Source organism: Panthera uncia, chromosome C2 (genome assembly GCF_023721935.1).
Source record: "Panthera uncia isolate 11264 chromosome C2, Puncia_PCG_1.0, whole genome shotgun sequence".
NCBI classification, from domain to species: domain Eukaryota; kingdom Metazoa; phylum Chordata; class Mammalia; order Carnivora; family Felidae; genus Panthera; species Panthera uncia.
The window spans coordinates 110506538-110519283 of NC_064810.1; the positions used below are offsets into that span (position 1 = coordinate 110506538).

General features: G+C 37.1%; 2 protein-coding genes across 18 annotated transcripts in view; one reads left to right on the forward strand and one right to left on the reverse strand.

Annotated features, from left to right (window-relative positions):
* The window catches only part of MED12L (mediator complex subunit 12L), a 336247-nt gene that overhangs the window by 53647 nt on the left and 269854 nt on the right, over positions 1-12746 (reverse strand). For 11 of the 16 annotated variants that reach the window (XM_049629653.1, XM_049629652.1, XM_049629649.1 and 8 more), the window contains 7 exons: positions 12415-12561; positions 11648-11761; positions 7809-8008; positions 4334-4522; positions 3436-3510; positions 3132-3322; positions 2179-2340 (listed from right to left, as the gene is read on the reverse strand). In XM_049629653.1, coding sequence (XP_049485610.1) covers positions 2179-2340; positions 3132-3322; positions 3436-3510; positions 4334-4522; positions 7809-8008; positions 11648-11761; positions 12415-12561 — 1078 coding nt within the window. The remainder of the gene's footprint in view (positions 1-2178; positions 2341-3131; positions 3323-3435; positions 3511-4333; positions 4523-7808; positions 8009-11647; positions 11762-12414; positions 12562-12746) is intronic. The other 5 variants (XM_049629661.1, XM_049629655.1, XM_049629656.1 and 2 more) reach the window with 2 other exon arrangements.
* Positions 1-12746, forward strand: part of P2RY12 (purinergic receptor P2Y12) — a 45810-nt gene that overhangs the window by 4609 nt on the left and 28455 nt on the right. Inside the window, exon 2 of one of the 2 annotated variants that reach the window (XM_049629688.1) lies at positions 8871-8963. The gene's annotated coding sequence lies outside the window, so the exon portion shown is untranslated. The remainder of the gene's footprint in view (positions 1-8870; positions 8964-12746) is intronic. The other variant, XM_049629687.1, reaches the window with a different exon arrangement.

A 12746-nucleotide genomic window follows, 5' to 3' on the forward strand; every position in this document is an offset into this window, starting at 1 on the left:
CCTACTCGAAAAGTTAAATCCTATCTCTACTAATAAGATCAAAAGCCACTGTGATGCATCTAAACAATTTAACATGCTCTAGCTCTGGAAGGCATTCCCAAACTAGCATAAATTCATACTGCAGGAGCATGTTGGGAGAGTGCAGGCAGAAGAGAGTTTGTATTTTACAATAGTTGGCTGAATTAAAAGGCAAATATCTGCATGAATATCACTTTACATACAGCATATGAGGAAAAATTAAAAATTTCTGTCAAACAAAACTGTTATCTCAGGGTCAAGGAAACAGGCCTCTGTGATTGCTGCGCTTGTTTTATTTTTCAGCACGTTTAATTTTTTTTTTTCTTAATGTTTGTGTATTTTTGAGAGAGAACGAGACAGACTGTGAGCAGGGGAGGAGCAGAAGTTGAAGGAGACACAGAGTCCAGAGCAGGCTCCAGGCTCCGAGCCGTCAGCATAGAGCCTGATGCGGGGCTCCGACTCACGAACTGTGAGATAATGATCCGGGCCGAAGTCAGACTCTTAACCAACTGAGGCACCGAGGCACTCTCAGCACATTTCTGACCAAACAGGGTGGGTATTGGAAGAACTCAGATCAGCATGTAGGCTGGAAGATACAAGAGCAGTGAGCTCCTTGGTAACCCACCATGTCCTTAAACCTTGTCTTGTTAACAGGTTTTAAGGCATTTGATTAAAAAAAAAGGTCTATTATAAATTGTCATTTTATTAATGTTTCTTTAATCATCAGAGAACTGACAAATCATATTGACAAACTAATTGCTATATTGCAAAAAAAAAAAATTCTTAAAGTGACCCAAATATTTCAATGTGCTTCATCCTCTGACAGCAGAGCTGTGAGAGACGGACTTGGGAAGAGACACCTTTAAACTCTGCAATACCATCTGTGGGAAGGGAGGCAATGTACATACATTCACCCTTGAGCAAAATTAACTCTCAGAATTAAAAGTGAGTCATCTGGTTAGTCAACTCACACTGACGGAGGTGACAGACATTAAAAACCAGATAACAAAATACATGCAAAGCTAGGTCTCTACCAAAGTGCACTTCATTTAAGAGCACGCAGACTCAGAAGCCAGACCACCTAGGTTTTAACTCGAGTTTTACAATTCCTTAGCTGTGTGTCCTTGAGAAATGAACTTTGCAATGCCTCCCTTTCTTTATCGTAACAAGGGTATAATGAGAACACCTACCATGTATGATTGCTGTGAAAATTTTAAGGTTCACGTGTGTATGCGGTAAGTTTTATACAAAAGTTGGCATTTCATAAGATCTCAGTAAGTGGTAGCTACTAAAATATTATTAAGAGATAAGAACCATACGTGTTCTTTACATATTTTTTAAATGGAAGAAATTATCATTATTTCCATTTACTCCTGAGGTGCTAAATTTATATTTTTACATCAGAGGATGGTTTTGTTCTTTCTCAGTAACAGAGTCAGTTTGCAAATGTAACTATTTGAAACCTTTTATACAGCCTAAAATAAATTAAGAAAACATTAAACTAAGTGGCTTATAAATTTTATATTTAGAACAAGAGCCCTAAATGTTAAAAATACTAGTAACTATTTTCAGGCCCAAGAGGACAGAATTGGAAATAATTCTATGTATTTTAAACAAATAATTAAAAGAATGAAAAGTAATTAAGTGTAGAATACAGGGACTAAATGGATATGCAGATCTGATTCAAGAGGTCTGAAGCGAGGCTAAGAAGTATTTTCAATGGCTCAGAAGTGATGTGGGTCCAGAGGGAGCCCTGAGAACTAGCATACTAAATATAACCTAGAACTTTTTAGGAACGGAGCCTTGCCTAACAGAATATTGTCATTTCCACTTAAAAATGAAATTTCAAGGGCGCCTGGGTGGCTCAGTCAGTTAACCACACGACTCCTGGTTTCGGCTCAGGTCATGATCCCAGGGTCACGGGATTGAGCCCCATAGAAGATTCATTGTCATTCTCATTTTCATTCTCATTCTCTCTCTCTCCTTCCCCCTTCGTTTGCCCCTCCCCGCTATTTACATACTCCCTCTAAAAAATAACATTTAAAAAAAAAAAAAAAGAAATGTCCGTGTACTCTGGGTACAGTGACTATATCTGCAAGATGCTATTTGTTCTCAATTATTCCTTAAGCCTCCACATTGAGACACACCTTGCAGCCGTACCTTTTCTGTTTTTGTCTGTCTCTTTCCTTTTTTGAAGAAGAGCCCAAGTGCTGTCCCTTCTCCAGTTCCTCTCCTGCAGCTTTCAATACTCTTCCTTGCACAGAGGTCGGCAGCCTGGCAATTAGGGGGGCCACCAGCCATACACCCCTGCGTTCAGAGGAACTAAAACCAGAAATAGGTATTATACACGAGGAGGCATCCTCTTCCTCCGCTCTCACTGTTATAACAGAAACCCCAGGGGAAAACTTCCATGCGTAACAAGCACCGATCACACTAAACCTTCCCTTTTATTTCTGTACTATCTTTCCTCTTACCAGAGCAGACAGGTGGATACACTTTTCCACTCTCACTGTGGAAAGAGATAAAACATCGGGTTCTGGGAGAATACTGTAACAGAAGTTATTAATCTATGCTGGTGTTCTTCTATGATTCTGGCTCTCTGATTAGTCATAGTCCTTCTGTACAACAGGCAACACACTTTTATGTCATGGATAAGATATGAAATGTGCTGATTATGTTTTAGCACATTAGTAAGAAATTTTTTTTAACTTTTAAAATTCATTAGTTATACTTTCTACCCAAATGATGAAATACAAATCAGTCTATCATGATTATTATTTGTGCAAAACTGGCAATTAATAAAGATGGCAGAAAGTGTTTCCTATATAATGAATTCTATGGAACAGAGTAGACTTATGGAGACAATAAAGAAATTAATCCACACTGGGTGCCATATGTGGTTTCAAGATTCTGGACATGGTTAAAACTGAGACATCATTCATCCCAGAATACTGCCCTTTAATGTATTATAAAATAACGATAATTGACACTTACAAGTAATTTCTTCACATTGCTGAAGCTTTATGAAAAATAATTGCATCATGCAAATAAAAATATACCATCACATGGCACAAAGTACTGGTAGCCCAATAAAACTGCAGAAAAACAAATACCTTAGAAATGTCTTAATTCCATTCTGCCTTGTGCTACCAGCATCAGTAGTTGCAATCCCATTTGGGTTGAAGAGGCCCATTCCAGAATTAGAAGAATTATTGTTCAAGTCGGCAGACTGCTGGAATACCTCTATTGTTGCCTTTGCAATATTGTCCAGTAAGTTGTTCATCTCAGCCACTGAACCAGAGCCCTGGAGAGACACAAAAGAAAACTAGCATGCATATATTTTACTTCCTCCTCAAACATCATGTTCTTGCTGTTCATAAAATTGTATACATACACATGCTTCCAATATCTACTCACAGGGTCCTTCAAGCACTGTTTGATCATTAACTGAAGTTCTAGCCAGGACTGCCTCAGCGTCCATTGCTCAAGATTCTGGGGAAAACAATAAGAATTAACACATTAGGAATACTGAACATATCTGAAAATATAATAATTCTTTGCAGTATTCCCTCTCTCAAGAAACAATAATCAGGGGAGTGTGGGTGGCTCAGCCAGTTAAGCGTCCGACTTCAGCTCAGGTCATGATCTCACAGTCCGTGGGTTTGAGCCCCACAATGGGCTCTGTGCTGACAACTTAGAACCTAGAGCCTGCTTCGGATTCTGTGACTCCCTCTCTCTCTGCCCCTTCTCCACTTACACGCACATGTGCTCACTTTCTCTCAAAAATAAATAAATATTTTTTAAAAAGGAAATAATCATACATAATAAAGGGATTTGTCAGGATCAAATGGCTTCCGCGTCCATTACATACTTTCATTGTAGACACAAAGAAATAAGAAACAACATTAAAATAATGTGCAACACTCAGCCAGTCACTAGAAATAAAACAAGCATTTTTCTCTCAAAATCTATTTCTCTAAGCAAACCCATTACAAAATGATTTCAATATTTTTTGAATTATATATTTAAGACTATTCCTCCAGAAAGCTTATGTCTCGTGTAAATACAGTAGACTAAAAAGATCAATATTTATAATGATTGTATACCATTTGCATTATCAACATTCACCTAGCAATGGAGTGTGACAACTATAAAGAAAAGAAAACTGGGAGAATAAACATCAGAATTAACTGAGGTCAAGAATTAGTTAGCAATGAGAAAGGAAAAAAAAAACGGTTCAACTACTCTTGTTAAAATCACAGAAAATGTGTTACGCGATAGACACATAATCTTTAGACTCTAATCACTAACTCACCTGAAGAATGCGCTTAATGTGCTGTCTCTGCAGATTGTCGCCCTCCGTACATTCTTTAATACCATGAGGATAACAAATAAGCTGCAATAATTTCTGTGCTTGCATATTTGAAAGCACAGGGTCCAATATAAGCTCTTTGTCTGTGCACAATCTTTCAGGTTCTTTTAGGCAATGTTCTCCTACCCATTCCTAAAAAAAAAAAAAAAAATCGGCAGTTAGGTTGATAGGCAGAGATTTCCCTTGTGTGAATGTAACATGCACTAAAACATGATACACAAATAAAGCAGACAGAAATCTAATTTTAAAAAATTACATGAAAAAAGTAGAGGGAAATTTTTTTTTTTTTTTTACTTTCTGGTATTGTGACTTCTTAAAAATACAAAGCAGGGCATTGCTTTAAAAAGTCTGAAGAGGGGTGCCTGGGTGGCTCAGGTGGTAAAGTATCTGACTTCGGCTCAGGTCATGATCTCACGGTTCATGGACTCGAGCCCTGCATGGGCTCTGTGCTGACAGCTCAGAGCCTGGAGCCTATTTCAGATTCTGTGTCTCCCTCTCTCTCTGCCCCTCTCCTGTTCACACTCTGTCTCCCTCTGTCTCTCAAAAATAAATAAATGTAAAAAAAAAAAATTTTTTTTTAAAGTCTGAAGAACAGATATGCAAATAAGGAAAGAAAAGAAAGCTAAAGAGAGTAATGAAAATCGGTGCGCATTCTCAACTGGAAAATAGAGCCTTACTCTAGGTATTGTTTTGTAATCATTTTCTATAACTTGGTATATAATGGTAATGATTCTATATTAAAACATGTCTTCATTTTTATGTAATGCATACTATATCCCACTGCATAGAATATAGTACAACACTTAGAAAACAAACATTTTTTATACTATTGTAAACATGTGTGCACATCTGCTTTCTACACAATCATTTTCTCAGGATAATTTCATAAAAGTACAATTGTTGGGTCAAGGAGTATACCAAAATTTAAGACGGTAAATGCATATGGCCAATTGCCCTCCATAGAGTTTCAACCAGTTTGAACACTTATCACTTTTTCTTTATCATTGTTTTAAAAGCAAACTCTTATACTAGACGGGTAAGAAATCATCAACAGAGTCCAATTTGAACCCAGGTCTGTTTCAGAGGAAGGCTGTTTCTTAACTATACCAGTAATTCAATACTGAGTGTCTATTAAACTCACCTATGGAGCTTGCTAAAATTCCATTGCCCAGGCTCCAACAAATAAATATCTGATGGTGGTACCCATTAAACAAACATTAAAACTGTCTGACCCTTGGTGATTCTGGTGGACACTCATAGTGGAACCAATCAACAACTGCTTCTCATTATCTATAAAACTATGTAGCAAACTTTTAACATAGTTGCAATATGCCCTAATAAAAACATGACCCTGTTAACATCTCCACTAAAATGGAAAATAGTATATATGGTATACTATACTTCTTACAAGAAAAGATAAATTAAAGGAAAAAAAAAAAGGAAGATAAATCAGAAAATAAGAACACTGATCACCCGGGGCAGGAAAAAACCCAGGATAGAAGAGACAACGGACGAAGGACATATCACGAAGTACACCTTTTTATACAGTTGACTTGTAGATGCATGTTCTTCTAAAGATGGAGTTGAGGTGGGGAGAAAAAAATGGGAATCTAAACTGAATGCAAACAGAAACAAATGAAATTGGTTCTATTTCAAATGAGTAACATATCCATATTGAAGGAGAAAGTTCAAAAAACTTTTTAACACAATACTATAAACTTTGAGGGAAAAAAGAACTACCAACAAATCTTCAACTCCTTTTACGTTTTTCCTAGTGGTATAGGTGTAGCAATTCTGAAACCATTCCAGGTGTAGTGTAGAATTAAGCAAATGAGTAAATGGTTGATGTTACTGGAAAATACAAAATTAATATGGAATGGGGGAATGCAAAGAATAAGTGGAGTTACTAATTCTAGACATATCAGTATGAACTCAAGAATACACACACACACACACATTTATGTATACGGATATATTTCCTCCTAACTCTGCCTGCTAAAATGGTCCAGAGGCAACGAACATACGTTGCCCATAGTAATGAGCACCACAGTGTCCATATCTTGGCTTCTAAATACCATACTTGATTAACTAGAATGACAGTTCCTTGGAGGAATGATTAATTCCAGGTATGGGACAGGGAAAGTACAATAGGGGTCAGGAACTAAGAAAATATTTGGTGGAGGGCAAGGGGGAGATGGAGACATGTCAAAATAACTTAAAAGCCAGGATGAAAAGGTTCCACTGGAAAAAGCTGGGACAATATGAACATGAAAATAGCTAAGGACAGTGTATTATAATACATATGGATAATAAATAAGAATAACGAGGGTATGCTTTCCTTAGAATAGAATGCAAACTGTTAACTGTAGAGGAGCTGTGGGAAGAAAAAAATCCACCATTTTGCAGCATGTAAAGACTGGTAAAGACTGGTTTAGGGAAGAATCAAAATGAATGATAGATGTGTGGTGGAGTTTGATGAGGGGCAAAATATTTGTATTGTCTCACAGTGTCTCCCCAAAGACTGTTTACTGATTGCAAGGGGGGAAAAAAAACCACATGGCAGAGAAATCTCGAAACCATACAATGGAGACACCGTGATCAAACTGATTGCTGCCAGCGATGTGCAAATGGACATTGTGTGACTTCAAGTGTGATTACCTGAGAACACAACTTTACTTCTGTATCATTTTCGCCAAGAATGCATCATCTAAAGCTAATGTATGGGAAATTTCAGACAAATCCAACATTATTGGGACAAATGACGAAACTGAATGTGACCTACAGGTGAGAAAAAAATTACTGTTCCAAAGCTAAATGTCTTGATGTTTAAAAAATTTTTTTAATATTTATTTATTTTTGAGAGAGAGAGACAGCCATGAGCATGGGAAGGACACAGAGACAGGGAGACACAGAAGTCAAAGTGGGCTCCAGGCTCCGTGCTGTCAGCACAGAGCCCGACATGAGACTCAAACTCACGAACCGTGAGATCATGACCTGAGCCGAAGGCGGATGCTTAACTGACTGAGCCATCCAGGTACCCCTAAATTACCTGACTTTTGATGACTGCATTTGGTTCTATTACAAGTAAACATTGAAATATTAAAGACTCAAGGTTAATAATATATGCCATCTACTCTCAAAAGCTTCAGCAAAATCTTAGAAAGTATATGCATCCACATTCACAAATAGAATCATAAAGCAAATGTGGAAAAATGTAAAAAATTGGTGAATCTGTATACAAGGTATACACCAGAGTTCTTTACTATTATTGCAACTCTACAACAAATCTGAATTTATTGCCAAACAAAGTTAGCAGGAAGAAAAGGACCACCGATGTGCAAGCTTCCTACAACAGTGAGCATCTCCACAAAAACAATTATATATTCATAGATCAAGTCAAATTAAAACTGAAAAATACCTGTTGACAGATAGTCCTCAGTACATATCTAGCATATTCTCTTAAATTGGCAGTTTCTATGGAAATGCTTTTCCCACAGGATTTTGAATTTTGTGAAGCAGTCCAGATATCATCAGCATTCCCATCACGTCGTAAACCTCTCATGGTGAAGTCATCATTCTTTAAAGAGCTGACATTGTTATTGCCAATTTTGGCATCTCCTAAATAATAGAACCACAAAAGCAAAATCATGGAAGTTCCAAATATTGCCAAATACTTGAGAAGTTAATGAAGCAAGCCTTCGGGGATTTAAAATATGTGACTGGCATCTTTATGGCATAGCCCAATGTTCAGCAAGAAAGAGAATCGATCAGGAGAATAAATGCAAGGACCCAGAGAAGTTTCAATACGCACGAGAAAAAAAAGGGAAATTCAAGACTTACTCCTTATTTTGTTTACAGAATTAAGTATGCAATCACCAAATAAAAAGCCCATTATGAATCATATTTAATAATCACAGAACATTGATTTCACCAATATTTCAAGCATGAATGTATTCAATATTCAAATTCATTTCACTTATAGACAAGGAAAAAATGGGTTACTCACCCTTCTAGATGTCCCTTTTCCATTTCTTCTCTTACAATGATTTATTTTCTATCCATAGGTCAAGAGAAAAGTTTTGCCTTAGCCCACCTTACTATCAACTTCTTGACAAGAGAGATTTATTTCCCTGGGAATGGAAAAGGGCAATGCATACTAAGGAAGCCCTAAAACATAGGGCATTCATTGAATAACCCAAGTCTCTCACTTTCCTCTCTGTAAATATCCAAATTAGAAAACCTCACCAGATCAACCTCTAATTTACTGAGTCAAATGGAACTAAGGAAAGGTTTCCTTCATAGCAAAGTTCCTGGGGGACAAAACGGAGCAGAATGTGTGAAAGGCTAGAATTAAGAAATCTTCTCTAGCCATGAAAGACAAATCACTATTCTATTTTAAAAGTGAGAGAATAATATAATTTGGTAGTAAAGACTGCCAAATGACAACAGAGCCTCTAAACTTTCACCTGTTTACCCACAGGGATCATAAGCTTTGAACAAGAAAATTTCCTGGAACCAACAAATGAATTCAGAGGAGTCCCTTACTGCCCACTGTGAGTAAAACAAAGCCCAGGTCAGTGCAAAAAGCTTTTTACAACCCACAGGTCAACCAAGAAAAAGTTTTGACTCTGCTGAAAAATTTGCAAAATCAGAATGGATTAGTAAGTATTTATTTATAAAATGGTAAGAGGAGGGGAGGAATAAGCAATAATTTGCAAGTCATCAATATCTGATTATATGTTATCATACATTCCTTATTAAAATACACAAGAGTTTATTTAATTCAACAGAAGTCCTTGGGAGGAATAAGTAATAATTTTCAAGTCATCAATATCTGATTATATATAATCATACATTCCTTATTAAAATTCACAAGAGTTTATTTAATTCAACAGAGGTCCCTGGGAGCTGAAAGATGTGTACCAAAATTTAGCATGCTTTGTCCAACATTTGGTGAAATAAAACAACTATTTCTATACCTTAAGTTAAAACTACTACATAAATTAGAAACCACTTTCTATATAACAGTTTTATCACCCAAACTCAAAATAGATCCTGATGGACAGGACTTGCAAGAACACTGGTAAGAATAGGGTGAGGTAGATAAATTAAAACTTACATAAAAACAAAATCAAAGAAACAAACACCTCTGCCTAGGAAATCCTCATTCAGATTCTCATTTAGTTTAGATGTTAGGATGACAGAGAAGGTATAGGAGGCTGTTCTAGAACCTTCTGTAACTGTACAGATAACAGAATAAATAGAAAAGAGTGCTCAGTGACTACTTGGTCCAAGGCTCTGCTGACATCCAAATGACCTGATCCTGGCTTCTCAGACCTGAATCATCCTCTGTCTATCAAGAACGGAGGTCGATTAAAAAGGTCAAGGAGAGCCAAACAAAGAAGAACTGATTATTATGCATGGATATTAAAATACAATTATGTGACTCTTTATAGATGTTGGCAAATTTTAGTGGAACTAGACCACTCCTCCAAACAAAGGAGCAGGTGCCTAGATTGCGCTCATCTTGGTTTCTGCCATTCAATGTCTATCCATTCTGCATTCACACTACCTATGTTAGTTTGTTGAAAAGCTACGATTTCAAAACCTACTATCTAGTTTCTCTGATGGGTGTTAGAGATAACATGGGGTGGGGGAGGGGGGGAGCAAGTCCCTGACTTCATGGTCCCTACATTTTTATTAAGTAGATTGACCAGCCATTTTTTTTTTTTTCAAATATCATCAGAGAAGAGAAATTTTACTTACTGAAATGAGCATTTAATGCTGGATATACAATAGTACAAGCTCCTAAACTCAGAACAGAGGTTATGTCCCTCCATGTGGCTCTACTTTTCCCTTTTACTGCAAAATTCATGGGCATTTCCAAGGGCATCCTTTGAAATTTATATGTGTGTGTGTGTGTGTGTGTGTGTGTGTGTGTATACACACACACATAAAATGAATGTATACATATGCACATTTTCTTCAGACTTGAACTGTACATTAAACTATGGCAAAAATTAGAAACCATACGTAAATATTACTATGTATGAATATACAATATATGTAATTCTTTAAGGTGAACTTTTATTAATTTTTTAGTGAAAATCCTGTTAATCCTTCATCATCACCCAATAACATTCAAACAGGAGTATAAAGCATTCAAATATGTTCTTTAAGACTCCTCTAAAACAATTCCTATTTACCCCACAGTCTCTGTCCTAATAAAAGAGAGCTCCTTCAGAACATAAGAGGTAACTTTTGTTTAGTCAAGGCCAAAAGAGGGTTGTCAACATTTAATTATGCAGTGGGGACTCAAAATTACCTACTTATTTAAATCCTCCACAATTTATAAAATCAAAATGTGTTGAAGTATTGCCCTAGAAATGAACAGAAACTGTATGCTACTACTTCAGGAATATATATGTCATTCAGAGTATAAAGGATGCCTTGGACATTATAGATTAAATGTTAAAAAATTCTGGTATCTAATACTGTTTTATCAATAATACCAATATCATTGCAATTATTACCTGATTCATGAAAAACCTAAGGTAGGAGTTTATGAACTTGTTCAGGATCACAATGAAAGAAAAATGCTAAGATTAAAACCCAGGTTTTCTTGTGTTTTACTCCTGGTACATAATACAAAAATTTTTTTTTTTTTTCAACGTTTTTTATTTATTTTTGGGACAGAGAGAGACAGAGCACGAACGGGGGAGGGGCAGAGAGAGAGGGAGACACAGAATCGGAAACAGGCTCCAGGCTCCGAGCCATCGGCCCAGAGCCTGACGCGGGGCTCGAACTCACGGACCGCGAGATCGTGACCTGGCTGAAGTCGGACGCTTAACCGACTGCGCCACCCAGGCGCCCCATAATACAAAATTTAAACCTTTGGTTAGATCATCATTTCATCTTGACCCATTACAAAACGTCATTTATGTCAACAAATAAAGATAAAACCACCCGATGGGTCTGAGAATCTATATTACATCAGAATGAAATATCTTCCAGTTAAAATAACATCCAACAACAACAACAAAAAAGTGTTACATTTAAATACCCCCAGAATTGTAGGTAAGGAGTAGACATCTCAGAGTCCAGCTGATCTTGGACTTGGAGGAAGCCAACTACTTTTGCCAGGAGAGCAAAACAGAATGATGTTTCTAATAATCTGAATTAGAGTTGAACATGAATACAAATTATTTTTCCTTTGTTTCTGGTGATTAACCCAGTTTAGTGCCAGGATAGTCTTACCAAGCATCATAATTGCTTTTAAGACAGCAAACACGGCTCCCACTTCAATGCTATTGTGAGCGGCGGCTAAGAGGTGTCTATCACAAGATGATCTTATTCCAGGGAAAGGTTTGCCTATGAGAACAACAACAACAAACCTTTAATTGTCTCATCACCATCATTAACAATCTTTTGTAACCATTTACAATCAGCAGAGCCTGTCATTGTTAGACTATAGGTACTTAATTGTCCTTAGCTAGCTATAATGGATGCTTCATGGATTCACTACAAAACATTGTCACTATTCCTTTCTTAACCTTTGCTTTTTAATTATGAAAACAACGTCATTGCTCCTTGGAGAGATGTATCAAAAAAAATTATTAAAACTTTCATCTATTTATACTGATTGTCGCACACACACACCCCTGTATAAAAATGATCTTCAGAAACACACTTCACTAACACCCCTAGAATTCTTACCTTATTCCTCTTACCTTAGTAAAAGAATAAATGAGTCACCATTGCCCTAAGCTGCTATGATGTGGTTTACAGGTTTGAGGATCATGTTGACCACCAGCGTGGCTTGGCCTCAGAGCAAAAGTATTTTTATTGTTTATTAACTCGATTTTAGTTTCTCAATACATCCTGATATTGCATAAATCAAGGGTGCTGACAGCCCTCTCGATGGCAGTGGTGCATTCCTTCATCACCCCCCAAAAGCAAGGTCACCAAACTCAGGGAGGAAATGGCAGAATGGACAGCCCACGTGGACATTTTAGAATCTGTACCTCCAAATGAACATGCAGTTGGGGATTTTATAGCTGTCGGCTCACCGGTTGCTTGAGGTAACAAGCAGGCCTGGGGAGCTCGGAAGAGATGAAGCAGGAGTCGGCATGTCATTCTCGCCCCCGGCTCAGCATCTGCATCTCCACAAGCTAGGAAAGATTTTCAAAGCAAGTTTTCCAATTGATTGACTGACATGTCTTCAGGTTTTCTCTGAAGCTAACTTTTCTGGAATAACTTAAATATAAATGCTCCTTACAGTAAGAAGGAAGGCACTGGCTATGCTTTCCAGAGGAGGCAGACTGCTTCCTTAAAAATGACCGTTTCTATAGGGATC